This window comes from Lichenostomus cassidix, chromosome 2 (assembly GCF_008360975.1).
Source record: "Lichenostomus cassidix isolate B80296 chromosome 2, HeHo_3.0, whole genome shotgun sequence".
In the NCBI taxonomy this organism is placed as follows: domain Eukaryota; kingdom Metazoa; phylum Chordata; class Aves; order Passeriformes; family Meliphagidae; genus Lichenostomus; species Lichenostomus cassidix.
The window spans coordinates 45,265,987-45,293,840 of record NC_139482.1 but is presented as its reverse complement, the minus strand read 5'-3'; the positions used below and the strand labels follow the sequence as shown (position 1 = coordinate 45,293,840).

At 42.6% G+C, this 27,854-nt stretch overlaps 1 protein-coding gene across 1 annotated transcript; it reads left to right on the top strand.

Moving 5' to 3' along the window:
* Nucleotides 1-25,945, top strand: CDCP1 (CUB domain containing protein 1). Its single transcript, XM_085051361.1, has 9 exons — nucleotides 1-213; nucleotides 12,978-13,181; nucleotides 14,487-14,843; nucleotides 16,164-16,532; nucleotides 18,781-19,008; nucleotides 19,699-20,079; nucleotides 20,398-20,763; nucleotides 21,974-22,055; nucleotides 23,209-25,945. The coding sequence occupies exons 1-9, from the start codon at nucleotides 141-143 to the stop codon at nucleotides 23,639-23,641; spliced, it is 2,493 nt and encodes an 830-aa protein (XP_084907487.1). The 5' UTR covers nucleotides 1-140; the 3' UTR covers nucleotides 23,642-25,945.
* Nucleotides 25,946-27,854: the final 1,909 nt, after the last annotated feature.

Genomic DNA, 27,854 nt, shown 5'->3' with positions numbered 1-27,854 from the left:
CAGCCGCGCCGCCCGGGAGGAAGGGGAGGGATTTCACCTGCCCTGCCCAGCCCGGCCCGCTGCCCCAGGTGCGAGGTGGAGCAGGAAGCGGCGGTGGCGGAGGGAGCCGCGCCCGCTCGGCGCCGGGCCCATGCGGGGAGATGGCGGGCCGGGCGCTGGCCGCGCTCCTGGCCGCGCTGCTGGCCGCCTCGGCGCAGCTCCCCCCGCGGGAAGGTAGGGACAGGGACAGGGACACGGACAGGGGTGGGCCGGCTTCCCCTGTCCCCAGCTCGGTTACCCCTGCCCCACCCCGGCTCGGCCCCCCACGCTGGGCTCGGTTCCCCCTCAGCCCCAGGCTGGGCTCAGCTGCCCGTGCCCTGCGCACCGCCCTGAGGGCTGCCGGACCCGCCCGCTGCGCCGCTGAGCCCGGACTCGCTTTGGCTGGCGGCACCGTAGGCGAGTTGGTGACTCTGCCTTTTTCCCGTGCGCTGCTGCTGATTTAATTATTACTTATTTAAAAGGGACGGCGGTGGTGGTGGGGCTGGGATGGAATCGCATCCGTAATGTTTGTGCGGTGGGACATTTCAGTTTCAGCACTTCTCGTCTGAACGCTCCTTTTTCTTTCTCTTTGAAAATGCTAACAAGATAAATTCTTTGATCTTTACATCCTCGCTTGCTGGAGTATTGAGTATGCAAGTAACTTCACAAAGTCGTTTTCCCCGGACGCCAGAGGGGCAGCTGAATTCTCTGTAAAGAGCAGAAGTTCCTAGGACTGTGGTCTGTGGGACTGTGCAGTCTCCTGAGCTTCTCAGCAAGGAGAATGGTATTATTTATGTAGAGCAGTGGGTGAACTGTAGATGAAGGAAAACGGAATGACTTCTATGGGGCTGCTGCTCACTACCAGCTCTGCATCTCTTGAAAATCCTGGATGCTTGTTGCAATCCCATGTATCTAACCGTGTTTATGACCACAAAAGAATTCTAGTTATGGACACACAGACAGTGTGTGGTGTTCTCCTCAATTTCCAAAGCTGCTTGATTGCAAAAAATGCCCATTCTCAAGTCTAAACAGTCTGTTTTACTGCTATCAGTAGTCCTGTTAAAGGCTCTTGAAATATGAGTCCTTATGTGCAAAAAAAGTGGTGAGTTATTTGCAGTGACTGTGATTAACCCTAAGAGTCTGATGTGAAATTTTTGCCTTTTTAATGTTTCTTTTACCTTCAGCTGGTTCTGCTGAAGTGGGGCTCAGGCCATTATTGTCATAAACAATACACTCTAAATGTTTCCTGTGAAATTGGGCAACCCTGAGGTTGAAGTTTCAAGCTGTGTAGTCTTTTAAGTAAAATATTTGCATTTAATATAATGCCTCTGACTTGAGTGAATAACAGCGATTTGCCTCTCTAAGTCTCTTCAAAGGAAAAAGAAAGAATATAATGCAGTGGTTAATTGTGTTTTGTTTTCAGAGTAAACAAATGTTTAAAACCTTAGATGGGTCAGCGCTAGAAGCAGAGGAGGTAGACTTTCCAAGGATACTAGCTTTATCTAGAGGAACCTGGGGGACAGAGCTCCTTAGCCTGTGGCCTTGTCCTTTGGCAAATCCTGAAGTTGCTCTGTAAAGCAAAGTTAGTAACAGTGAAATGCTTTGGTGCATTTCAATTGCTCAAAGCACCACTGGTAGACCCAGCAGTTTGCTGCCACTGATGGTGACCCCTCTTCCTACATCCTTCAGTCCCTTCCTTTCCAACTGTGTGTTTCTGCCCGCTGGTCTGTCTCCTGCACAAGCACCTCCACTGCTGTGTGCCAGGTCCTCTGTCATCCTCTCAAACTCTCTAACGTGGTGCCTTCCTCCTCTTTGTGAACACCCAGTCCCACAAAAAAGAGGTGGATCAGTCTCAGCTACACTGGCAGCATGGGTTGGCATGCTGAAGGTTGTGATGGTGGGAGGGGGAATGGTGCCTTCCCAGGTTTGTTGGCACATGAGATCTGGTGTGTCCTTCATTCCAGTGGGAGCTGCTCTTGTTATTGCACAACCAAAACTGTAGTTGGGGCATTTCCCTGAGCAAAGGTTTGTCCTGAAAGCCCAGGACAGCTCAGGTTAAGATTTTCCTCTACACTCCTATGTAGTTTGTAATTTCTGAGGAGTTCCTGGTGCTGACGTTGGTACTGGCTCTGCTGGTGGTGTGTTTCGGCTGCCTCCCTTTCCTTGGTTGCAGCTTCCTCCCTTCAGCAAGGCTGGGTTTAGGCTGGGTGTGCTCATGGGGTATGTATGAGGCACATGAGCCTCTTCTTGGAGAGTGGTGACGTTTTGGTGGGATGGCTGCAAATTTTGGTGTGCCTGTCTCTAAAGCTGTCTCGTCACTCTTGATGAAGTTCTTTCTCCTCTCTCCGCCTCCCTCCACCCTTTCCCAACAGGTACAGTATTGCAGCAGTGTTCCTGTGGGAAGGTGTAGGTAAGCATGGCTCATCACGTTGTCCTCAGAGGAGCTTGTGGGTTTTCTTGACGTGCACTTAATGTGTAAATTCTCAAATGAAAGATTGGTTAACTTATAGCTTTAAAACTACAGAAAGAAGTATTTGGTGTGATAGCTGTGTACAGACGTGGGAGTGTGAATGGAGTATTGCGCATCTGACCTTTGAAAATGTGTTTTCCAACTAAAAATGTGTTTCTTTGAGGCACTAATAATGAAATTAATCAGACTTTTATGCTGTCTATGAAACATAAACAAACGTTTCAGGTTTAAAGTATCCTTATACATGTGATAAAATCTGCATATGTACTCTGGGCTTTGTCTTTAAAATGTTACAGTAAGTGAATTTAGAGATAGTGCCATGTTGATTCTTGCTCTACCCTCCAGTTACCTATTTCTTGGCAACTGACTAATTTGAATCACACGTCAGTCTTAACATGTTAAGCTGCTTCATTTAATAAAATAAAAAAACCCCAAGCTGTTAGCAGGGTCTTTCTGCTGCTCTGACAGAATATAAATAACTGCCCTGTTTGTTCTCCTCTGAAAGTCAGTGGAAACTGGATTATTTCCATTCTGAATCACCATTTGTTCATTCGACAGAGACCTTTCCTTTTAAGACTACAACCAATGTACATGTGTTGCAACTTTTTTTTTTTTTTTTTGCTTGCCTCATGCTGTTGTCAGTCTGGAGTGCTAACTTTTTACTCTCTAGAAACTAACGTGCTTATAGTAAATTACTTATTTATAGTGTGACTCAGTTCTGGTACTACTACCTTAAATTCTCCACCAGAAAATACCCTTAATTTTTTTCCCCCACAATTCCAGAACTTTGTGTGCTTGAGATGTTTGTTTTTAAGAGGTGATCCTCGTCTGTGTGTGGGTTTTTTTCATCTATAAGTCTGAAGGGATGTGGAGGTAATGTGAAGGCCTGAATGGGTGTCTGAGGAAGTGGGAATGAAAATATTTGAGGATTAGTACACTGAGCTGATGTCATTGTCCTTAGCAGCACAAATGACCATGAATTTGAGTTCCTCCCCACAGTCAAAATGCTCAGTAAGGTGGTGGTGTCTGGAGTTGTGTGAATGAAGTTTCTCTAAGAGCTGTGCTCTTGGTCACAGGCTTGGTTGTACACGAAACTGGAAATACCAGCAAAAAGCAGCCGTTTGGCTACAAAGTGGCCAAGAAGAGAATGAGATGTGATCAGCCTGCTCCTGAGCCTGGCTCTTTAGGTGCTGGAGTATTTTTTGTGCCTGGGGTAGTCATTTGCTGAGCTGTGGTGGCTCAACAGCCAAAAAATAATTAGCGGAAAGCAGGCTGAAAAGGATTATTTTTTGGCACTAGCTCAAGGCAAAGGACTAGTCAAGGGAGAAACAAGGTGAGAGGATTGGAGGCTGCTGAATCTCATGTTCAGAGTACCACCATGGACCTGTGACATGGAGGAAATTGTTTGTAAGCTAGAAGGTTGTCCTCCTCTCATTTTTATTACAATTCTGTGTGTTGTCTTGCTGTACTGCAGTGAGAGTTTCTAGACAGAAGTCAGGGCTTGCTCTGTGAAATAAGGGAAGAACCTTTCCCCACCTGATGTCACATATCATTTGGGTCAGTAGTGCTCAGGCTTGTTATTTGCTTTATGAATTGTCTTATCTGTAAATAGTGTTGGAATAGAAAAAAAAGTAGGAGAAAAACTACTGAAAAATAATCTGGCTTCTTGAAATACGTAATAGCAGCAGGACTATTTTCACAAATAAATGTTGCTGGAGTTCAGTTTATTAATGCAGCCCTTATCACCCAGCTTAATTGATATTTATACAAGCATATGTGAAATGAAAAGCTTTGTGATCCACAGCTGCCAAACCCTCAATCTTAGGCAGAGGCTGAACAACTTTGCACTTAGTGCATTCCAGAAATATTTCAAATTTGAAATAGCATGAGAAACCATCCTATGCTGAGAGCAAAGTCAAGATGCTTTTGGCTTTAGCTGGGTTGACTAAAGCTGTGCGTGACAGGGGTATGGCATGTTTGCAGATCAGTGTAGATGATGGCTAAGCCACTCCTATCTTTCTTCACCAGCTTCTTCATATTGATCACATTCTCATTTGCTTTTTGTAATTGCTGATGGCAAAACATGACCTTCTTCAGGTGCTGGGCAGTGATAGATGAATGGTACAGAAGAGCAGTGAATGTGTGTGGAGTTGTATCCCTTCGTGTTGTGGCTGGGGTGGGATCACTGGTGGTGCTGGGTTATTCCTGGGGCTGTGGGGGGAGCTGGGTGCTGCTCACCACTGCCACGAGTGGGCTGTGCCTCTGAGCTGAGCTGACCAGTAGTTCTCTTACAGCAGCAAGGTCTTCCTGCTGTCTTCTGGGTGCTCCCTGGAGCTCTGCCTTTGGATGTTTTCTGGTCTTGGTGTCCTCGCACCAAGGACCTAGAAAGATGCAGCTGCAGCAAAGCATGTGTTAGGCTAGAGGATATGAGGAAAATATTCTTGGATGCCAGTTTTGATCTAAATGAGCTCTTTTTTGGCTACTCTTGTAAGCTTCTGTTAAAATATTTTTTTTAAATCGGCACGTTTAATAATTCCAGTAATTTATAAACCTTTGCCTGACTTGGGGGAAGACTGAAGATGTCACCTTAACAAAGCACTTCCAGCAGTTTCTGGGACATCATCCAACTCACTGATGCTGCTCAGGTGTCTCTGTCAAACCTGGGCTCCGGACAGGACAACACAGCACTGCAGCATGGGCTGGCTTGTTGGAACAAACCATTAACCAGTTCCTGCAGAGCAGCTGCTGACTTTTGGTTGCTCTCTTAGTAGAATTCAGCCAACAGAGCCAGGTCACCATCCCTTGACTTGAAAACTTCTCAGATCTCTTGCAGGTGTTACCATGGAGTTTCTCCTTGCTTCACATCTGCTTGTGCCACCAGGGTGTGAAGGAAGGGACGTGGGCTGGGCTTTGTTTAGTAAATTGGTGGCTGCTGGCTGTTATGTCAGAGCAACATTTTGAGTTTCTGTATTGGCTGGTGAAAGAGGTCAGGGTTTGCTGCCTGCAGCTGAGCCTGCCTAGTGTGGATAGTAGTGATGGGAACTCCTGGAAGACCTTCAGGAAAAGGCAGCTGAAGAATTGTTCCATAATGTCTAGCAGATATGCATTTCATGCATGTTAGTAAGATCTAGTCTGCTTCTGAGTGCCCAGGCTGCCAATACTGTGGGAGAAGTGATTATTTTTTTAATCTGTCTCCTGTACAGGGGAAAAAGTCTCTACTTTGCCAGTCTATCAGACACCTTTTAACAACCACAGTGGTGTCATGGGGCAGCACACTTTGAGCTGTGCCTTTTGGTTTTAGGTGAGCAAAGTGAGCGTGGTTAGTTCACGTTGGATCAAGCTGTTATTTTGGGAGGTACAATAATGCTGGCATTTTGGAGTTGGTCCTGTCTTTTCTGAGTCCCTGGCTGAGAGACATTAGCATAAGGAGAGAGCCAACTTTAAGGAGTGGAAAGGGATGATCTGAAGCTCCTCAGAAGTGAGAGACTAAGAGCTGATGGCAGGATGTTTGGCGTGGGAGGGATCCCTGATTGCGAAATGTGCTTTTACACCTTTGTTAACCAGAGCCAAGACCAAAGAGCTGCTCAGACATGCTCTGAGATGTTGTCCTCTTGTTGGCTTAAATCAAGGTAGGGATAAAAACTATGCAAGCAAACACCCCTTTGATCAAGGGAGGCTCTTGCAGGGACCTGTGTGGTGTCAGTGTTCCTCGAGGCAGTGTGACTTTTTCTCATCAAGTTGTGCAGACCCATTTGTTGTACATTTTGTATGTGGTATGCTGGCTGGTGGTCAGCTCACAGACAGTGTTTGCTGAGCTCTTCATCTCACCCATACAGAAGCAAGAACACTTCATATATATAAAATAATAATTAAGAAAAGGCAGCTCAGAGTCAACACTTTTTCCTACTTGTGTTGAAAAAAGCTTCTTTTAAAAAATCTATTATATGAGTGTCTTAATTATCTTCCCAAAAGGTTCCAGAGAAAGGGGTTGAAATACAGATAAGTATAGTTGTTGGCTTTGTTATTTTAAATCTGAAGGTACTTTCTTCCTTCCTTCCTTGTTAGGTATTACAAATGAATGAATTAACTTCTGAGTGAGCAGTGTTGTTGGCCTGGGGTGCTGACAGATCTTCTCTGGTGAACTGTGCTGGAATGGCTTGTAACATCACTATGCCAGAAGTGTCTGCTTTTCCTCCCTGATGAGGAGGGAAACGTCTGACATCTCGCCTGCTTTGCATCCCCATTCTGGCTATCAGTTTAAACAATCAGTGAAGATTAGGGGGCTGTACTGTGATGGCTGAAGAATGGGTATTTGTGGCTAGCACAGGCTTTTCCCATGAGAATTCTTCTTGTGTTTTATAAATAAAGATAAAGTTTGGATGTTATTGGAACAGTGTCCCAGAACTTGGATGGTGCAGGCCTGGCCAATCAGGCCTGGGGGAAAGCTTCTGACCGACCAATCTGGGTGACTTTTGAAAACTCTATATATATGATGAAATCAAAACAATAAAGGTCATTCCTTCTTGCCACTGAGAACTGGTGCTTTCATTACTCTGCTAGCTGCTCAACAGCGACAGGTATTCTTCCCCAGATGCCCTCTCTTGAGATGTGGTTGCCATGGCATAATAGCAATTGGCAGCATCTGTCTGTAAGAGTTTACAAGCTTTGCAGATTTTATCACTTTAATTTTCTGGGTGATTGCCTGAAAGCAATCCTTTCACAGAATATGGACCTCATATCCCAGACAAGTGTGGTGGTGGAAGACAGGTCCAAATACGAGGAAATAATCATGTAATGTAGAGAGTAGTTTACATTTTAAATGTAAACAGAAAACCTGATAGGTATATAAAGTCAAACGGGATTTCAACAGCTTGCAGCAAGAAGGGTTGGCTGTAATTTGTGGTGGTGCTTGTGATTTCCCTTTTGCTGCTCACAGCACTGTTTAGTAGTTGAGAGGAGTCCAAACAGTGTGTGAGTCCCTGACTAAGTTTGCTAAGGCCTTGAAGAATGTGAAGGCTGTTACTTGGATGGACATTTCAGATGAGATTGGAGGAGTGGATGATGCTTGGGTAATTGGGTGCTGCAGTTGAACCAGAGCGTTGGACTCAAATTGTCAAAAAAGTTGTTAATAAGACACGTGCAAAACAATTGAGTTGGCACAGCATGGAGATGTTTACTCTTTCAAATATTCTTTGATGTGTTTTTGGCAAATTTGAATGAACTGTGCAGTGAATTATGTTGGAGGTGATGCACCACCACACTGAATTACTGTGCTGTACTCTTTGCTTCCCACCCTCTTGCCATGACTCTTGCAGCAGATGATACGTAGTGGAATAACCTCAGCAGGCTCTGAGTGTGCCTGGGGTCAGCAAGGGCTCAGAAGAGGCAGTGAACCTCCAGCAGAGCCTGCCAAGCTGTAGAGGCAAACAGCATCCCTGTGCTGTCCTTGTACGGAGCTGGTGGCAAGATACATGGGAGTGAATGAGTCTGTTCTCTGGAGAGTGTGTTGGTTGTGTGGGTTCAGATCCCCCTCAGGCGGAGCAGGGGTTTGGATACAGGTATTTCATAACTGGAACGAGCGTTGCTGCTACTCGTCTTGTGCAGCAGCTTGTCTCCTCCAGCTCATGAATGGGGTCTGAGTCAGCCCCATCCAACTGGGTTTCGGTAAAATGGCTGTAATGGAACAAGCCCATGATTTAACCGCAATGAGCAAACCACAGGTTTTTGTACATAATTCTTGGATAAATTAACATCTGGGGTTTTGTTGTGGGTTTTGTTTTCTTGGTCTGTCTGGGGCTTTTTTGATTGTTTTAATCCAGCCAGTCAAGTCAAGTGAAACAATCCATAGATCCTTATGGGTAAATTACCGCAATAAAATGCAGCTGTCAAGCCAGAACTAGTTGGACTCTGTTCTAGCTCCTGCTTTGTGTAGCAAGGCACTTTACATAGCCATAAAATTGCTGTTCTGCCAAGTCCTTTGCTTGTACATACATACACACTCTGTGAGTGCCACTGCCCTGACTACTCACCAGCTGTTTTCTATATTGCACCCCTCTTGTACAGAAAATATGTCCTTCTGGCATTTATATGTACATATTAAAATTACTATGAGATTGTCAGATGCAAACACAGTAAATAAATTTAGGTTCAACTCTCTAGAGTAATCGAACTTGTTTTACGCTGTATATTTTGTTTCTAACCGCAGTGGGAGAGCTCTGAGCAGTAACAAAAGTTTGGAAATGCACTTGAAAAAAAGCTGCATTTGTGCAGAGAGGGGCATTACTCTAGTGATGGAGGGATGCTGTGATGAGACAACATTCATGAAGGTGCGTTCTGAAGTGAGGATGAGCAGTAGAAAAATCCAGTTGTAGAAGGGAGGGTGCTGACTGAGACTAGGGCAGTTGAAAAAATATTCAAGGGAGGCTGCAAAACTGTAATTGCTTGGCAGAAAAAAGAATAGGGTGAGATCAGCTGTCTGCATCATCTGTGAACCACCTCAGGACTGGAGGCTTTACCTCTAACATCCTCTAGCTGAACGTTTTCATTGTTGTACAGACAGAGATGAGATCCAGCTTGGCAATGCTTCCTCTTGTTGGTTTGGATATCCTGTGTGTCATCCCTGTGCAGCAGCAATGAGGCGTGAAAATTGCTTCTTTTCAAGAAATGTGTCCAGTTACTGGTAATCCTAATAATAAGGCATGCGGTGGGAGTCATAGACAGATAAGTGTGAGTCATGAGGAAACTCACTTGTATTTATAAAAGCTCTCCAATAAAGGTACTCTTTAAGTAGTCTCTCTATCATGCTGCTCATGTGTTGCTGTAGTTTGGGGTGTTTTAGCCATTTATGCATTTATTTTTAGTGACTTTGGGATCACTGGTTATACTTTTTGTGTGATTCTTTTATTCTACTTTTCCAATTAGATTTTATAGTCTAATCTAGCTTAGCACATCCCTAGGCGCTGGCTGCTGTTGGCATTACAGCACCACGCTCTTATTTCTTGGCCAAAATTATTATCTGAGGATTTTCATCTGTGCAACCTGTTTGTTTATGCACTAAAGGTGTCTGTTCTCACGTGGGCTTCTAGCAGGCCAACTTTGCTGGCCTAGTTTGGTATAGATCTGCATCCTTGTTGCCTACTGCTATGATGATATATATTGATCACTGAAAACATTTCTGTGATTTTGGGCAGGTCCTACTTAGGAAAGCTGAGGCATGGGACACATCTTTGCTGGAAAAGTATATATTGATCTGACAAATGTTTGATATTCTTGCAGAGAGATCAAATGAACAATGATTTATGGTCATGAAGTCAGAAAGAGGAGGAGGAGGGAGAGGAAAAAAAGCCCAGGCAGCAAAATACGGGTCTTCCAAGGGCTGGGGAAGATGGTATTTGTTTTGACCCTTGTAGGAAGGCTTTGAAAATTTATGTTCCTTGGTTTCAGCTCAGGGTGTATATTTGTTTTGATTTAAAACAAGTCACATGCTTAAGGCTAAGCTTAAACTCAATCCTCATGACTAAAGATTAGAGCCATGTGCCAGCTTCTGGTGCAGGAGTGCTGGCTGTTAGTGGTTCTGGTCTCTGCCCTGCCAGGTTGGCCATATGGCTGTGCTGTCCCAGGGATGGGAAAAGGAATAGTGATAACTATTTATATTATATATTTATATTTATATTTATATTTTGTATATTGTATATATGTTTGGCCAGAGAGTTAGGAGCTGGCTTTTCAGTAATACTTAAAAAACGATGAGTATGACAATTAAACTATCTGCAAGAAAAGAAATCTGTTTTGTCTGCTATTATTAATTATTTGGTTTATGCTATTAACACTTCATATCTGGATGACTTAAACATCAAAAAAAAATGATGACCATCATGGTTAAAGGTATTTTGTGCACTAAGTGTTGTAAGTAAAAACCCCAAGAGAACCCAAAAAAAATCCAGTGGTATGGGAAGCAAAACTCTGGGCTGGGTTGGAAGTGGTTGTTTCACTTTCCCATCTAGAGACTGCTTCCTCCTGAAGAATGAGGAAGGGCAGCACTGATGGCTTGCCTGGCTTTGCTCTCTTCCCCACCCCATGGACATTGCCCCTGCAATTGGCCCCTGTGTGCTTGGAAGGTCATTGCACAGGCAGTTCCTAGGCTATACCATCATATTTTTTATTTCCTCACAAAAACCCATATTGAAAACCTCTGCAAAAGTATTTCTAAGGCAGAAACCCAGACATAAAGTGTGCCAGCCATTGGAAGAGGTGGGAGAATTCAGTGTAGGTCTCAGGTCAGAGAACTGTCCCGTCACTTAAAAGCTGTAGGAAAGTTACTCAGTGACCAGCTTCTTACTGATGGTATTAGAGGGCTGGTAAACTTGTGGTTAAAAATACGCGCTGCAATTTGGCAAGCCCCGTGGTGTTTGACATTTTAACTTAAAACCTTTCATCCTGGAGGCAAATAGGTAGGGCAGTTTCAAGGACTTGCTAAATATTTTTCCTCCAACATTGTGTGGAAAAGCTAGAAAGGCTGCAAAAAGGTCTGAGCCAACAAAACTCAGGTAAACACATGATGATGGGTATGTCTTTCTATTCTGCCCTAGCAGTGGGATTTTTGATGTCTGGTGGTGGCAAACCTGGAGCTGCAATGTTTCCAGTGGCAGGCACAGACCATGCTGACTGCTCAGTCTCCAGGGCTTTTGAAAAGTGTTGCAGTGAAAGTCAAGCTCTGCATAGCCATGAGATTCCTGTAAAAAATAGGAGGTTTTTAAACCTGTCTTCAATAGAACAGATGGTTTTTGTGTGAAATCGAGTCACTAATGCAATAAGCTGCTTTCAGCAGCTGCGATGAGTGAAGTTTTGAGGCAGGTGGATGCATTTGTTGAGGGTCTCTGCTGTGCTCAGTGCCATTAGAGGGCTCTGCTGATCAAGGGTTCCCATGGTGTGCTCAGCCCTGCTCCCCACACCTCTGGGCTTTGACCAGCATCCTTATCAGCCCTGAGCCAGCAGCAGCTGACATGGACCAGACTGGGATGTTGGAGAGCTGGACAGAGCCCGGGGCATCCTGCAGATGTGTGTGAGCCAGCTGTTCTTCTCCACCTTCCCGACATGCTGCCTGGTAGTTGGAATGGCTTCAGGGGCCCCCTCAGGGTGCTGCACTGCTGGATTTGCCAGCGTAAATCTTTCTTCATTGGGGTTAATGAGCAAGAGGATTCCCGACCTGGCACATGGGCAGAGCTTTGTCATGCAGCCCTGTGTGATGTCCCATTCAAGGAAGAGACGTTTTTGAACAAAACTTGGGGTACCTTTATTTCTAGATCTCTTACTACTTTTTATATGCATTTTTTTTTTTCATATACACTGAAAGCTCAAATGCTGTAGACACTGTGGTTCTGTCTTCCATACACTGAAACAAGGAAGGAAGAGCAGTGAAAACAAGTAGCAGAAAACTTACTGACTGACCTTCCTCAGATTTTCACCTGGGGCTGGGGTATGGTTGACTTCATTGCAAATTTGACTTACTTCAGCCAGGGCGCTGGGCTCAGTATTTGCTTCACATCCAACTGGAGTTAATAATAGTCATCGAATGTCTGGTCAGTGCTCCCTGGTGTCTGATATTGTGTGTATATTTTTAGAAGACAGTCAGGTTTGAGCCATTTTTTTTTTATAAACTGCTACCCATAAAATAAAAGATTCTTCAACACGCAGTTTATTCAGTGACTCCAGAATTTCCTGTGAGAGCTGCACCTGCATCTGGCAGTACTTGAGGATAGGTTCAAAGCTATGAAGTATTTCCCAGAAGCTGTGAATCAATGATGGTCTGGTCAGAGATGGAGAGGAGGTATCCAAGCACACACAGTCTGTTTCAGGCCACAGATGCCTTCTGTGCTGGTGAGGGGCACTGCACAGGCATCTTGTACTTTCAGGGAATGGGTTCTGGAGGGTGGGAGAGGGTCATAACTGCATGTAAAAATGTCTGCTGGTATCGCTGGAAATCTGGCCTGCAGTAATTGTTGAGGTGTACCCAGAGATTCACCTGTTAGCGTTGTCCGTGATTAAAGTTGAAGATAATTTTTTTTGTTTGGCTGCTTAGTAAACTTGCTGAACTGAGTCGTGACTTGATGGGTGCCTTCAGAATTGAAGCAAGCTGTCTGATAACAGGCTGAAAGCAAAAACCAGGAGAACAAAAATTTCAAAGGAATAGCTGAGCTACTTTTTAAATGTTAAGTCAATTACACTGGTAAGGGTAAACTGGAGCAGAACTCGTTCTGCACAAATTCTCTGTATACCTCTCCTGGGCACTTGCAGCCAGCGTATTTTTCTGTTGTCTGTGTTGGAAGAGAGGGGGCATTTTCTATTAGTACAACACCAGAGGCTCCTGAGAATGGGGATGCTAATATTGCTTCAGACACTGTGGCATCTGTGGGGGTGTGTGGAGGGCCTGGTATCACTCTTACATGCTAGTAACAATACACCTCTATTCTATATATCTTTTCTTTCTTAGCTACCTTTACAATCTCTCTTCATAAAGTGGACAACACCACAGTTACAATTAAAGTGAGACCCGGTGCTTCATCAAGCTGTTGGATTCTCGTTAAAAATGGCATCAGGTCTGAACTCAGGATAAAGCCTGGGGAGAATGTCACGTTTGCCTTCACTTGTAGTACTCCAGAGAAGTATTTCATCACGGAAATTCAGAAAAATATTGGTAAGATGTAGATTTTTAATTTTTCCCCAATGGTAATTTTCCTCCAGTAAAAGCACATGCTTTTTCCCCTGCTACTGTATTAAGGTATCTGCCATCATCATAGGTAAGAAGAAATCTTTGAGCACTGATAAATAACCTTGAATTACTGCTACTATGCGTGCTAAAGAAGCCTGTATTGCAGATGGCAGAATTAATGTTGACTTGACTATGTTGGAAACAGCTAGATAGCAGATTGTTGCATCAATTTCTTGCTGCCTTTCCTTTTCCCACAATTTATAAACCCATCAAAGGATCTTTTTTTCCTGTCAAAAGCCTCTGAACACTTATAATAATATATTATGTATTTGCTGAACAGCTTGACTGTGTCTATAAGGACAACAGAGACATTGAAGACCTGCACGTTTCTTTATATTTAATGAATGTTACTGAAGTCAAGAAGCTGTAAATTCAGAAGTGTAACTGAAGCTTCTTTTGCTTTGAATATTATCCCTGGTGTATGTACTCTTTAATGGCATGGCACATGCTACTTCTCAACTAGATCCCAAACTTCATTGGGTATTCAGTCTTTAGTAACATCTTCATTATTTTTGGGTGATGTTCAAGGATAATTCTCTTCATGTTTTGGAATTTTATTCGTATGATTTCTGCAGACAGTAACGCTCACAATATCTCATTATATATTTGCAAGATGCACTTGAGATATTTCTTCTATTAAGTTGAAGCCTAGACATGGATTAAAGTATACTTATTTTGAATGTCAGTCAATTATTTGAATTTTTCAGATAAAAGTTTCCTGGGTTCCAGCCAGAATCCTGCAGTGGCAGTTGTTGTTATTCACCCGGGCACCAAGCAAACAAAAATACAATTCATGGCAAGCAATAAAAAAATTAAAGATGAATGACTTGCAGGAACTCACTGGGGGAGATGGGATAAAATGAATTCTCTAGATCTGTGATTTCCAGCTCTGTTGACACTGCATTTCTCCCTTTTGCCCATTCAGACTCTACCCTATTCACTAAATACCTTCTAAATTCTTCAGCAAACAGGGTGGAATACTAGAGACAATGAATCCCTTCTATTAGTCAGCCTGACTAAAGCAGGTTTATCCTGTCTATTCTGTGGGCTGGGAGTCCTGTTTGTGGGCAACATCTGACCATGTTACAGGAGTGTCTTTTAGTGCACGTACAAGAAAGGTTAAGTGCAACCTAAAAATTGTGATAATAGCAAGGAAGGGGAAGTATCAAACTCCCCATTTAATGGAATGCTTTCCAGAGTGTATGACAGCTCTTCTGTCTCTGCGTTTAGACTGTGTGTCAGGCCCATGTCCCTTTGGAGATGTTCATCTTTACCCGCCGGGACTGCCTCGCCTTAACAGGACTTACATCTGGGATGTGAAGGCGAGTACAAAAGCTGGATTGGAGCTAAAATTTTCTACCCCATGGCTAAGACAGATTGAACCAGGAGAGACGTGCCCAGATTCCATTAGCTACAACATCAACAGCTGCATTGATAAGGCCACGGTCAACATTGGCACGTTCTGCAGGAATGGCTCCGTGTCTCGCATCAAGTTGCTGGGAGGAGTTGTCATGTCCCTGCTCCTCCCGTGGCACTCACTTCTCACCACCTCAGGCTTCAGCATAGCTAACAGGGCTTCCATAAAACGTGAGTACAGGGTAGTGCAATTGCCTCCTGCAAATTGCAGCAGAATTTATTTCGACCTTTCTTCACAGCTAACCTTCTACTTTTGGTACTGCTATCCCTAAGTCCCTTCCACTTCATCTTTTCTGAAAACTATTGTTGTATGATTTTTTTTGTTTGATTAGATGGTGCTCTTCTGGAGTCAAAGTATCCTAGTTTGGTTGATTGTTAATTATGAAAACTGTTCTGTTGCTGGTTTTGGTGCACATTAATAATTTTAAATCTCTTTAAACTTCCTAAAAATTAAACATACCTGCTTTCTTCTTTTTGTGTGTTTTCAGTTGGGTGAGACTAGGTAGTATAATTAGAATGAGGCAGAGAGGTCCTTGCTGGTTGCAGTGTGTAATTGGTCTTGTTTATTTTTAAATAAAGTTTCTTTAATTTCTGGAGACTCAAACCAGAAGAGGAATGTGGGAAAAGGTGAAGCAGTGCCTGGGAGGCACATGAGGCTGCTTAAATACATTTATCTGTTTCAACCTGCACAGTAGCATAGACTATTGTGTAATAGTCTTCCTGAAATACCTGGAATATTATACAGCAATCAGTGGGTTACTTTGTGATCTCATAACAAATTTTGCTCTGTACTCGAATTCTAGTGTTGTTGCTATCAGTTATAAAAGAAACCTGGTCCAGGTTCAAGCTTCTAGAACATGAGTGTTTTGTAATTCCTGGCACTCCTCGCAGCTGCACATCATCACTGGAGTCCTAGAGTGGGGCCATAATCTCTGTGTACCCAGCTTCACACTGCCAAGAGTCATCCAAGGATAAAGTGTCTTACACAGCCTGCACAGTTCACATTTGTGTTTTATTATGCCTGTTTGAAGCCTATTTGAGGCTGATGTGCTTTTGTTAGATTTAGGAGGTTTTTGTAAAGAGAGCCACATGCTGGTATAAAAGATTACATCTTTTTTTTCCCAAAACCCAGTGAAGCAGAGCAGTTACCAGGTTGTGTGTTTGCTCTTGCAAAGCCAGATGTAGAAGCAGGAATTAGGATCTTTCCTTTGCCAATAATAAAAGCTTGTCTGTCCATGTGCTTGAAAGGTTAACTTGCTAAACTGAAAATGCAGTATTAATATATTCCTTATATTTTCTGTAATTGAAGACAAAAGAATCAACTCAAGTATATGTTTTAGTCTGAGTGTTTTGTAATAACCTAACCTGTAATTGGAATGGGTGATCTCACTGTCAAAATAAAAATACTCTGTTTCTGGGGTGCTAGATATGCCAGTGTGTCTTCATTAATTGGAACTTGTTTTATATATTGTGGTTCCCTCCCTGTTTTAGGGCTATGCATTATTGAATCTGTTTTGAAGGGGGAGTCTTCAATCACCCTGATGTCCCCCAACTACCCTCTGGGCTTTCCAGAAGATGAGCTTATGACGTGGCAGTTTGTGATTCCTTCCAACATGAGAGCAAGTGTGTTCTTCCACAACTACAGCCTCTCCAACTGCGAGAGGAAGGAGGAGAGAGTGGAGTACTACATCCCTGGCTCCCCCAGTAACCCAGAGGTGTTCAAGCTGAGTGACAGCCAGCCTGCCAATATTGCTGGCAGTTTCAACATGTCCCTGCAGGGCTGTGATCAGGATGCCCAGAACCCAGGCATCCTTCGCCTGCTCTTCCAAGTCATCGTTCAGCACCCGCAGGTTGATGAGAGTAAGTATCTGCCTGCCCCTTTTGTTGCTTTAGCTTACAGATATCTGGACTGAGCGCCACAAGGGAGAGAAATTTTGTTTTGTTATTTTCCTTGAACTTTGGTCCTTCTGTGAGTTTGAGGTTGCCAAGCAACGCAGAGTGCTGTTTTACTGCCCGGGGTACCACCAGCCACCATTACAGCAATGCAAGCAGTGATGCTGAAATTTGCAGTGAAGTATGAAGTGCTGTTGCAGATTTTATACTGTATCTTATAAATGGAAACTCCCTTTCTAGCACCTGTCTCATGTGATTGAAAAATGTCTTTAACAGTTTTACTTTCAGACCTAAGATGAACATTTCAAAGATCATTCTTAAAATGTGAGCCAAGTTTTCTGCTCCCTACGTGAGCAGTAGCGCTTATCAAGGTGAAATTTGTTGTCACAGTAGATAGCAAGATCTGTGGCATAAACTGGTGAAATGAGAGATGAAAAATTGTCTCTGTATTACTAATGGCATCAGTATGTATCTTTCCTTCCTTTTGTCCTTTGAGTTTTATTTTGGTTCCTAGAGAAGGCTGAACATCAACAAGTGTGAAGAAGTCCCATTAGTCACAAAAGTTGTCAGTAAGATATTCTACTAATAATATCACCTACATATTTGGATGCTCTTTACATTTCTTTCTCTACACTGAGAAAAGAATATTTTGTTTTGTTTTCCAGCCCAAAATTCAGATTGGTTTAGCACAATGACTTGTAATACCAGAGCATTTCTGTAAAAACAGAAATAAAAGGCCTGTCTAGGTAATGATCCATGGAGTTAGTGATTTAGCTTCTGACTTTGTAGCTCTGACCTCAGTTCAAGGTGGAGGTTGATAATCAAGGTGCACTCACTGCAGAAGAGCAGGTGGAGGAAAGTCCACACTTGACTGCCTCTGTGTCAGGATCTACTTAGAGGCTTTCTAAGTAATTTTAGAGAGAATAAGGTTTGAATGGGCCCTGAAGTAACATATCCAGAAAGCATCTGTAGTACCTCACCATTACAATTCGTTGTTCTTTGTATGTCTAGCCTGGCTCCATTTATGAACAGCAAATCCTCGCAGAATTGTTGTTAAAAAAAATCATGTTTTCTTACATTTATTGTGTGTTGCATTTTGGAAGCTAGACGGAATGAAAGCATTATATTCAGTTAATCAGCTTTATCATCTCCCTTCTGCGTTGGAAAACAAAAAGAATTTTAATATATTTATGGCCAGTAGACAAGATGATAATCACCTAAAAAATTAAAAGCAGGTTGTCATTCCGTGAATGAAATGCAAGTAATAAAACACTTGGATTTAAGAGACAACAGTGGTTTCTCTAGGGATTTTACAGGATTTCATGATTGATTTTTTTAGTTACATAAGTTCCATCAAAGATTCAAATTCAGCCCTCAGGTTGCCATCTGCAACATTGCTCTTATTAAAAATGCATTGGTATCTGCATATTCTCAAAGCTTCCCAAACATTTGGGTATTCCGCAGCTGTCTGTGGTACTTGTCATTAAATAAGAAGAAAATATAGCTCTTTCCAGTCGCAATAACTTCTTGATCTCACTCTTCCTGTGTTTAGCTGCTGCAGGAAACCACATTCTGAAAAACTATAACCTTGAGGTAGGCATCCTAGGTTATGCGCTTTGTTGTGCCAATGACTTGGATAATTCCACTGGACCGCTTGCTTTTTTGTGTGCCTGATTTCCCACACGGAAGAAAGCTATTTTAGTCACCTTTTGTGTATGACTTTGAGATCCGTAGCTAAAGCTAAAACCAGAAAATTGATTAGTAATAGGGTATGTGGGTGTTTGTGTGTGGGTGTGCATATATATACACACATATATGTATTTCCTCTTTGTTTTCTCCCCTGTCCTTTATAGAATCAGTGAATGGTTTGGGTTGGAAGGGACATCAAAGGATCATCCAGTACCTAACCCCCCTGCCATGGGCAGGGACACTTTCCACTAGACCAGCTTGCTTTCTTTGACATCAGAGAGATGTGCCTTGTTAACAGCACCAGGATGTTGTGTGGATCCAATATCTCTCCACGTGATAAGCAATCTTTATGAACTACACTGTGAGCTATAATCTTGCATTTTTTCCTCTTTCCTTACATTTCTTCTGGATGTTCCAAGTATTTGCTGTAACAGCTGCTCATATAGAGGGTGAGAAGAGGTGAAGGAAGTTCTGCATCACACTGTGTTTCTTGCCTGTAATTGCTCTGGCATGTTTTTCCTTGCAGACATCACCCATGTGGTGGACCTGAGGAAGGAGCGGAACGTGACTGTGACAATTCACTTGGAAGGGTGGCCCAGCCACATGCCTCTCATGTCTGAGCCCATGTGCCTGATCTGCAAGGATCCTCGCACCTGCGACCGTGTCTTGACTCTAGCCTCTGGTGCTCTCTACAGGATCTCCTTCCTGTGCAAGGACTTGTCCCGGCTGAGGATCACGGCTGAAAAAGGCATAGGTATGACAAAAGTGGCTTAATGCTGTTTCTTAGGGAATGGTTTCACATGTTTTTTGCCCAGGGGTCAGCAAAACCTTCTCCCTCACTTTGGCTTTAAATGGATTGAGGTTGGAAACCAGGTGTTGGCCAGCTGGGAGATGGGTACCAATGAACTGGGAGGTGACCTTGTTCAGTACATCATTCTACCTTTAAGAATAGAAACTGCATAGGTATTCCTAGAAGGGAAGAGATAGAAATCACCTAAGAATCTTTGCACTGCAAATTACGGAAACAGTGCCAGAGAGCCATAAATCTGCCCATGGAAATGCAGGACCAAGTTTGCCATGAGGAGTGTATCTTGTGCTGCTTGCGTGTCCCCTTCATGTAGGATTTTCCTAAATGCTCTCAACTGCAGGTCAAAAAGAGATTTAAGGTATCTGTGCCTTGCCTAGTCTGGAACAGTCAGCAGGGATCTTGAGTGAGGGACTTCCAGTATGTTTCTGATTGTTTCTTTGGTGTCCTGCACCCGTTAAGGAAAGCTCTTTAAATACAAACAGTACATGTTTGGGTAAAGGTTACTAAGAGAGGATATTTTCTTAGGCAGATGCTTATCTGTGTCTGTAATGCACACCTGACAGTACCCTGTGTGTGCCCAGGTATTTTCTCTGCAAGAAATACCCAGCCCTTGGGATTTTGTTTTTGTTTTTGCAGGCTGTGTGGATATTCGTTGGTGTCAGGGGAAGACCTATTCCCTTTCAGTGCCTAAGGCTATAACCCAATTGCCAATTCGACTGCATAGGTTTATTTGGAAGCTGTTGGCTACCGATATGATCAACGTAGAAATTACATCTCCGTCCTTGAAACTTCAGCAAAGTGTCCCAGAGCAGAGATGCAACACGAGCTACAGTTACAGCATTGTTAGTGCCACCCCAGAGACGGAGCTGAATGTTGGTGTATTCTGTCCTGGTGGATCTATTGAAAAGATCCAGATGAGGAATAATATCACCATATCTTTAAAAGGATTTGGTAAAGGATTCGTCAATGAGTCTATCCGTCAGGATCTGAAAATGTCTTTTGTGCCACATATTAAAGGTAAGGTCGTGGGGTTTATACTACTTTGTTGTACGGTGATAGATCTCTCAGTAGGCTTATTAGAGCACATAAGGATAAACAGAAATTAAAAGTTCAATTCTTTAGCAATGGCTCTAGGACTAGATTCTAGAATCAGTCTTTATCTGAGCTAGAGTTGTTATTTTGGGAAGAGAGAAGGAGCTTTGTATTCCAGGTAGTGGATAGTTGATTGTGGGAAATTCTGCAGATATGTCTGTGTTTATTGTGATAATACTGATGTGGGAAAGGATGATGATTATCAAAACTTAAGTTTTCTTTTCTTCTTTCCCTTTGCTGCAGATGAGTGTACATTCACTGTGAGTCCAAATCCCAAAGCTAAAGTTTACTTGCAGACTCCCAACTCGCCTTACGGTTTGCCTCCTTACGTTTCCATATCCTGGTTCATCGTCGTGCCCAGCAAGCAAACTGCCCGCCTGGGGTTCACCAAGGACCGCATGGGCATTGCCTGTGAGACAGGCCGTGCCTACCTCAACATCAAGGAGGAGACCCCGGGAACAGAGGAGACCGTGCGCCTCGATGACGAGCTCCTGCCCCAGCCCCGAAATATGTACCACAACTTCTGGGTGAACATCTCCAACTGTAAACCTGTGGATAACACACAGCTGGCCGTGCAGTTCTGGGTGACTTTTGCTGACAAGCAGATAGGTGAGTCCTGTAAGGCCGTGGTGGTTTGTTTGCTGCTTGTTTCCTTGCTTCCCCTTGGGGTGACAGTAATGGATGGTGGTCCTCCTTGGATGTGGGCAGTGTATGAGATTCCTGCCTTTGAAAATGTCTGTCCCCCAAAAGCTTCCAAGAGTTTTGGCTAGTTACTTCTAGGAGCTGGGGAGGAAGCAGGGGGTTTAATGTAGTGGGATTTTCTGGGGGGCGGGGGGGTGTGTTTCTGGGTTTTCTTCCTCTGACACAAGAAATTGCAGGGACCAGGGGTAGTAAGACTAGATTCCATTAAAAAAAAAAATTTCGCTTTTTTAATTGGAGATAACAGACAGAATGTATAATAAGATCAAGTGATGTTTCTCCCTTCTAAGGTCACAGACCTGGTGAACAACTTGGGATTTGATTATGCAAACTTATTCATCCAAGTGCTTCACATTAGCAGTTCAATTAGTCTCAGTTTTCACAGGAGCAAGAAATCCTCCCTAGGACAGGTCTGACCATTTAGTGGAGATTGGGCCCTGACTGCTAGCAGCAAATTCTGCATTCTTGTTCTCTTTCATCTCCCTGAAACATAAACAGTTACTAAAAAAAAGATGAGAGGGCATTTTTGGGGTAGGCTTTGCTTATGTAAATTTGCTTCACATTTGCATTTCTAATTTTAATTTTTTTTCCTTTTTTTTAATGTATACTTCTTTTAAAACATGCAGCATTTTTCTTTGCTCATGCATGGACTTTCCTAATCAATTTTATGACTCCTAGAAAACCCTAGGTCAACACAACCTGTATGTTTGTGTGGAAAGGATGGTTTTGAGGGGAAGCTGTGGAAATGTCACTATTTCTTCTTTTGAATCTTTCTCTGTTTCTTTCTGTGCTTTCATCTCTTCTTTGCCTATTCAGCCAGAGGCGTGTGAGGTGCTGTGGGTAAGTTCAGCAGTGCATGAGCTTTATCAAACTATTGGAGGTGGGTTGGTTGGGTTTTTTCGTTGTGCTCCACTGCCAACAGCAGGAGTTTGTTGCTTGGCCTGCAACCTCTTGGAAATGGCTTGTGTTGCCCTGTGGCAAGCATGGCTTGGTAGCACCTGCTCTGCAGGCAGCCTGCTATGCTTAGAAGCTCTTGAAGGGGTTCAAACCCAGACAGATTTTAGGATAAAACTGGTGTTCTTTCTTTTGCTCAGTGTCCTTGTTCCTTGCCTCTTTGCAGACCTTGGAATCATACTTGCTGTGGTGGCCGGCGCTGGAGTTCTCACAGCGATTGGACTGACTGTGTGCTGTGTTAAGAAGAAGTAAGTTCATAATTCAGCATGTGTAACTTGGCAGTTCAAGAAGGCATTTTAGGACAGCTGCTGGGCCCTCTGTTTCACATGTCATACATCCCTTGAACCAATGCCTAAAGCATGAGGTAGGCAGTGGTGGTGGAAGTAGTGTGACCCCGGGAATGCTTCTTTATGCTAAATTGACTGGCTTCAAGAACAAAGCGCCATTCCTGGACTCACATTACTTCAGCCTGCAGATCACAGCTTACCTTGGCCTTAGTGCAGGCTTTTGGCTGTACTGTAAGTCAGGTGTTGGTTGGACCTCATCAGCAGTCCCTGCAGCATGAAATCCCAATGAATGTGGCTGTTTCACGTTTCTATTCAGGTCTGGTCAAACAGCCAGTGAATGTACACAGATACACTGAGAGCTTTCTTTCATCCACACAACCTCCAGCAACTTCTCCTGGAGTCTGCACATCAAGTGGGAGCATTTTTCTCTGAGATGAGCCCTTGGGGAGAGAAGTGGGTTGTGCAAAGCTTGCATGCATGGCATTGCTCATACAAGTATGACCAATGAAGTCATTGGTAGCCTGGGCTTTCTGATACATGTGTGCTCAGTGCTGTCAAGGTGGTTGGGTCCTAAAGCTGTAGAGCTGGAATGAATTTATGCAATATGGTGATTAATGCAGTTAGGAGCACATTTTCCTGCCATGCAGGAAGGACTTTACAAATACAGGGCTTAAAAGTCTCAGTTCAGCCTTTTCTCTTTCCAGTTTAGGGAAGGTCACACAGAAAAGCATAACTAAGAAAAGCTCATTTGACTTTCATTTTGACCCACTATCCTGTCTTCAGTAACACTCAGCCTTGTTTTTGTGAGGATCTAGGGATCTTTGGGTCTTATTAATGTCAAAGCTTGGGAGGCCATTGGAGTTAATCTTGCAAGCCTCTGGGTCAGCAGAGCAGCAGTGGGTAACCAAACAGCGTGAAGTTATTTTCTGCTCTGTTAAAAAAGCATGTCTAGTCTCAAGAGTTATTTTTCCCAAAATGGCAAGTGAAGCCTTTAATCCAGGTAGGCTGCCTGACACTGTGTGGTTGGGATGAGTAAACAGAGGCTGTTGTTACCGAGTTCCAGCACACCAGACGTGTTGTTTTTGACCTGTTAACAATTTCAACTCTGTAACAGGAAGAAGAAAACCCAGAATCCCATGGTGGGAGTGTACAATACTAACGTGAATACCCAGATGCCTGGAAAAAAAGTCTTTTTTGAAAAAGGAAGGCAAAACAGTGAGACTCATGTCTATGCAGTTATTGATGATGCTGGGGTCTATGGACACTTGCTGAAGGAGACCAATGGCTCAGTCGCTCCAGAAGTTGATGTGTACCGGCCTTTTGATGGACCCATTGGTAGCTTGCCACCTTCTCCACCTCCATTCTCCTTCAAAAAAGACATTAAACACTCTTCTAACACTGAGGAGGAACCTTCACCGCTGATGGACACAGATCAAGACAACTACACATTTGCTCATCAGAAATCAGGGCAATCGGAGGACAATGGAGATGCAGATGAAAAGGATAAGGGAGATACAAGTGTGCCCTTGCTGGAAAATAGGGAATAGGATGGTTTAGTGGAGTAATTTTACCCCAGGTATAGCAGTTTCCTGTGGAAACACAGGTGTAAGGACAGTGGCCTAGGAGAAAAAAATACTGAAGAGGAGTGTTAATTTTTAATATGTTTTTATGTTGTTTTGTTTTGTGTGTATTTTTTCAGTGTTTTTTTGTCTTTTTTATTTTAACTTCAACTGTTGATAGCTTTCAGTTTTAAAGTGAACACCTAGCAAGCTCAATACCTGTCAGGATTCTCCAGGACTGGTTTGAAATAGGTGCCAAAGGTACGCTTCTGCTTTTTACTATAAAGGCATCAGGAAAGTTAATTCCTAACCACCAGCTTAAAACTGTGGCCATTGATAGTGGGAAGAGTGTTCTGTCCCGTATTTCCTCCTCTCACAAGTCATTATTTGGGTGTTGGTTGCTGACTCCTAGAAGATGCAGACTGCATCACTGTCTCAAGGCAGCTCCAGGTTGCACATGTCTAGGCAATCTGCTAATATCTGACCAAAGGTGGGGACACTGTCCTTTCCATCACTTGCAGCTTGAAAATCTACCATATTTAGCATGCCAGTGGCTGTGTGAACGTAGTGAAAATCCATGTATGCCACCTGGAAGAGCTCTGTGCCTGTAAATCAGTGTGATCACTTGAGCTTGGGCTCTTCTTCAGAAGGTAAGTTATGGGTTTTCTCTAATTTTCAGCTGATGTTGTTATACTTGGATTGCACCATGGGAGCTTACACCAAAGACTATTTTCTCTTTTACAAAAATAATTTCAAAAGTCTAAACCAATTTGTGCTTCTTTTCAGGTGCCTGTGACATTCACATTTTACTAACACCTTGCACTTTCAGTTCAAGTGAGAGTAATGATTCAATAAATAAACAATGATGTATGTGGTTATTCAGCTGTTTACCAGTGTTTCTCACTTCACCTGTTACTAAGGTTTAAAATACAGGGTAAATTGTTTCCAGCAGCTGTCGTCTCTGAAATGCAAAGAATGAATCCATAAGAAAAACGTAGATGTTTTAAATTGTTTTTTGTGTATCAGTCTGAATTTGGCAACCATGTTGAAATGATGGTGGGGACAGTTCTTGATTTCTGGCAGAACTTACACTTCAGTTATCTAGCTGCCCCTGAAAGGCATCTCTCAAAACCAGGTCTCATTTTAGGTGCTGTAGTTAGCATGCCCCAGTTTCTGTGCCTTTTACAACTTAAGGGTCAGATCCTTGTGGGTATGTGAATGAAGTTGCCTTTTATATACAAACATCTGCCTTGTCCAGGTGTGCAGTTTGCTGAGGGTGTTTGTAACTTTGTGTGCAGCATTAGACTCGACAACTGGAGAATTTCTCTCCAAATATCTTACAGTGACTGTTTCTGGCCTAGTGATACACAGAGGTGATGCAAAACTTTTAGACAAGTGTTGCATGCAATCATGTTAAACAGATAATAATATTTAAAATAAAACTGTTTTTATTAGAGACCTTAGTGTTTACATTAAGTAAAAATGTGGATTTCTTCATGTGTTAACTATGCTTGGTCAAGTGCTTGTATTTAACAGTGTGTTATACTGCTTGGACCACTACAAGATTCAGTATAAAGTCATATCTGACACAGTTTTCTGTAGCATATGCCAAAACACATGCCAGCTAAAAGTGCCTTTTAATTGTTTCAGGTATCTTCCTGCTCATTTTTATCACTTTTAATACAGAAACGTGTATCCCTAGATCTCTGGCTACTCACTGGGATCATGTATTTCAAAGTGTACTGGATCATTTTGATGTCATTTGAGAACTTAAAAATATTTCTGCAATAGTGGTATGAGTTTTTCTCAGGTAACTGAATTGCCAAAATCATTTTTTATCAGAGTAGTCCAATTGTGCATTTGTTTGTTCAATGTTCCTCAATTGTGTTTTATTGAAAAGTAATAAGCCTGTGAAAGAAATTCAAGGCTTTCTCATCCCTCTAGCTCAATTTCTGCAGTTCCTTAGATGAAATTTTTAGTTCATGTTCTGTCTAACCAACTGAAGAAAACATAATGGAGGTTGGGCTTTTATTCACAACCTCTTGATCCTTGAGAATATGATTCTTGTTGACTGATACTTTTATGTGTTATATTTTAACTCAGCTTTTGGTGTGGCAATATGAACCTTAGTTTACAGATATCTCCAGTCTAAGGTTGACTTTCACTGTGCTAATTTGTTATGTTTAAAGAAAGAGTTAAGCACAGATTTCAATTTGCTTTACATTAAGAGAAAGTTGTGACTTAATGTTTTTTTTAAGAAAGAAATAAATTATAATGCTACTGCCAACTGGAGTACCTGGAGTATTGTGTCTCCTTTTTTGTGTGTGTGAACTCAGGCTGAAGTATTTTGATGTCTGCCTTTTGGCAGCTTTGCCCTCACCCTAGGCAATAGGAATGCTCTCTGTGCATGTCCTTATTCTTGTGTAGCCACTGATATGCTGTTAATTAGTGTTTTTAAAAGCATATGTTCAGATCACTGAGGAGAAGGATTGTCAAATATTTGTAGATTTAATATAAAAATAAACAGTTCAGCAGCTTCTCAGTAAGGTCAAGATGTTTGTAATTTATTCACGCCCAGCTGACACATACAATTGAATTCAAAATAATTTCTTTTCAGGGATAGAAGCATATTTTATGAACAGTCCTTCAGCCCAGCAGTGACCCTTATGAAAATGTGTGAAGCCCATTTTGTTCTAAATACAAGCTCATGGAATCAGTGCATACTGATTGCTCTTTTGGGGTTTTTTATTATTTATTAAGTTATTTTGGGGCAAGTTTAATGCATGCAGAGAATGATGTTTGAAATCCTCACCATTGAGGGTCCCAATAATTGCTGGAGATGGATCCTAGGCTTAATTAATGAGATCTGCTCTTGGAAGGCATGGGAAACATGGCAAGGATCATCCAGTCCCTAGGCCCTCTCCAAAACTGCCACTTAATACCAATGTAAATGTAAGTGCTTATCATTTGTATCTTTACTGCAGTCGTGCCATCCTGGAGTAATTCCCTGGTGGAGGTATTTCTCTAAAAATGAAAATTTCTAAGTCTAGTTATCCATTAATTGAAAGGTGAGGGCTCATAGGAGGACAGCAGTTGCAAAACACCTGGTCTAAATGTAATTTGCTTTTGAAGAGCAAAGAATTTCGGTTTTGTTTCCTAGACCAACAAATCTGAAAAGATACCTCTTGCTTCTTGGGCTTGAATTTGTAAGGTTTGGACAATCTTGAGCTATCAAAATACTCAGTAGTTGCTTTATTTTTGTTTGTGAATAGTCTAGTTAAATTTCCACATAAATCAAAAGCCACTGTTTTGTTGGATTACAGCAAAATTTGTAGAGCACCAGCAGGAAATGAAAAAGTAATTTCTATTGTTGACACCAGACTAACAGTGAGACTTCAACTCCTTGACCTTAGGCTGGGAAAAAAAATGATGTTACTCTGAAGAAACTACCCTGGGATGTCTGTGAGTGTGACAGAGAATACATTTAAGGCTGTGAATGTTTTGGGGGGAGCACAGAGAAAGCATAACACCAAATATCACTCATCCATGTGTACATCTTCACCAGGCAGCATCTAACTGCACACTGTGATTTACAAAGGTGGGAGCAAATCTGCCTCACCCAAAACTTTGAATTCGGAAACAAAAACAAAAATGAAAGTGCAGGATATATTTCTGGAGTGTAAATGACTTTCTACATCCAACTTTGTGATCTTCTTTGAAACCGGGGAATTGTGGTGTGGAGAACTGATCCAGCCTGGAGGAAGGGAAAGTCCTTTTATAAGGACTTTGAAACAACATGCCAGAAGTTTCTTCGACATAAATTAAGCATGGCAAATTGTTTCAATTAGCAACACTTAACACATAAAAGGTGTTTTTGTGGTTTGGGCCGCATCCATTTCTTGTGTTAAAGAATTGCTACACTGCTGCACACAAACGGAGCTTTACGCTTCTGGGCAAGATGAATCTTCAAAAACCCAAGGAACTGCTTTGTTCCTTGCTACATTTGTGAGTGCATGATGTATTGAGCTATGTGCATCTTTCCTGGTACAGCTGCTGCAGTCACTCACAGCTGTGGAAAGAGTGCCATGATGCATCCTGTCAAGGATACTCCAACACACCAGCACTCTCTCAGCACACAGCACTTTTTTTTTAGACACAAGGCCAGGAGAAATTACCTTACTTTCTGAAAAGTGCTTTCTCA

What these genes read in the sequence shown, in the direction of transcription:
- CDCP1 (XM_085051361.1), top strand. Translation starts at nt 141, where the DNA reads ATGGCGGGCCGGGCGCTGGCCGCGCTCCTGGCCGCGCTGCTGGCCGCC. An exon ending in TAACAGGGCTTCCATAAAAC is followed by an intron (nt 14,844 to 16,163) that starts GTGAGTACAGGG and finishes TCCCTGTTTTAG; the next exon opens with GGCTATGCATTATTGAATCT. An exon ending in TTTTGCTGACAAGCAGATAG is followed by an intron (nt 20,764 to 21,973) that starts GTGAGTCCTGTA and finishes GCCTCTTTGCAG; the next exon opens with ACCTTGGAATCATACTTGCT.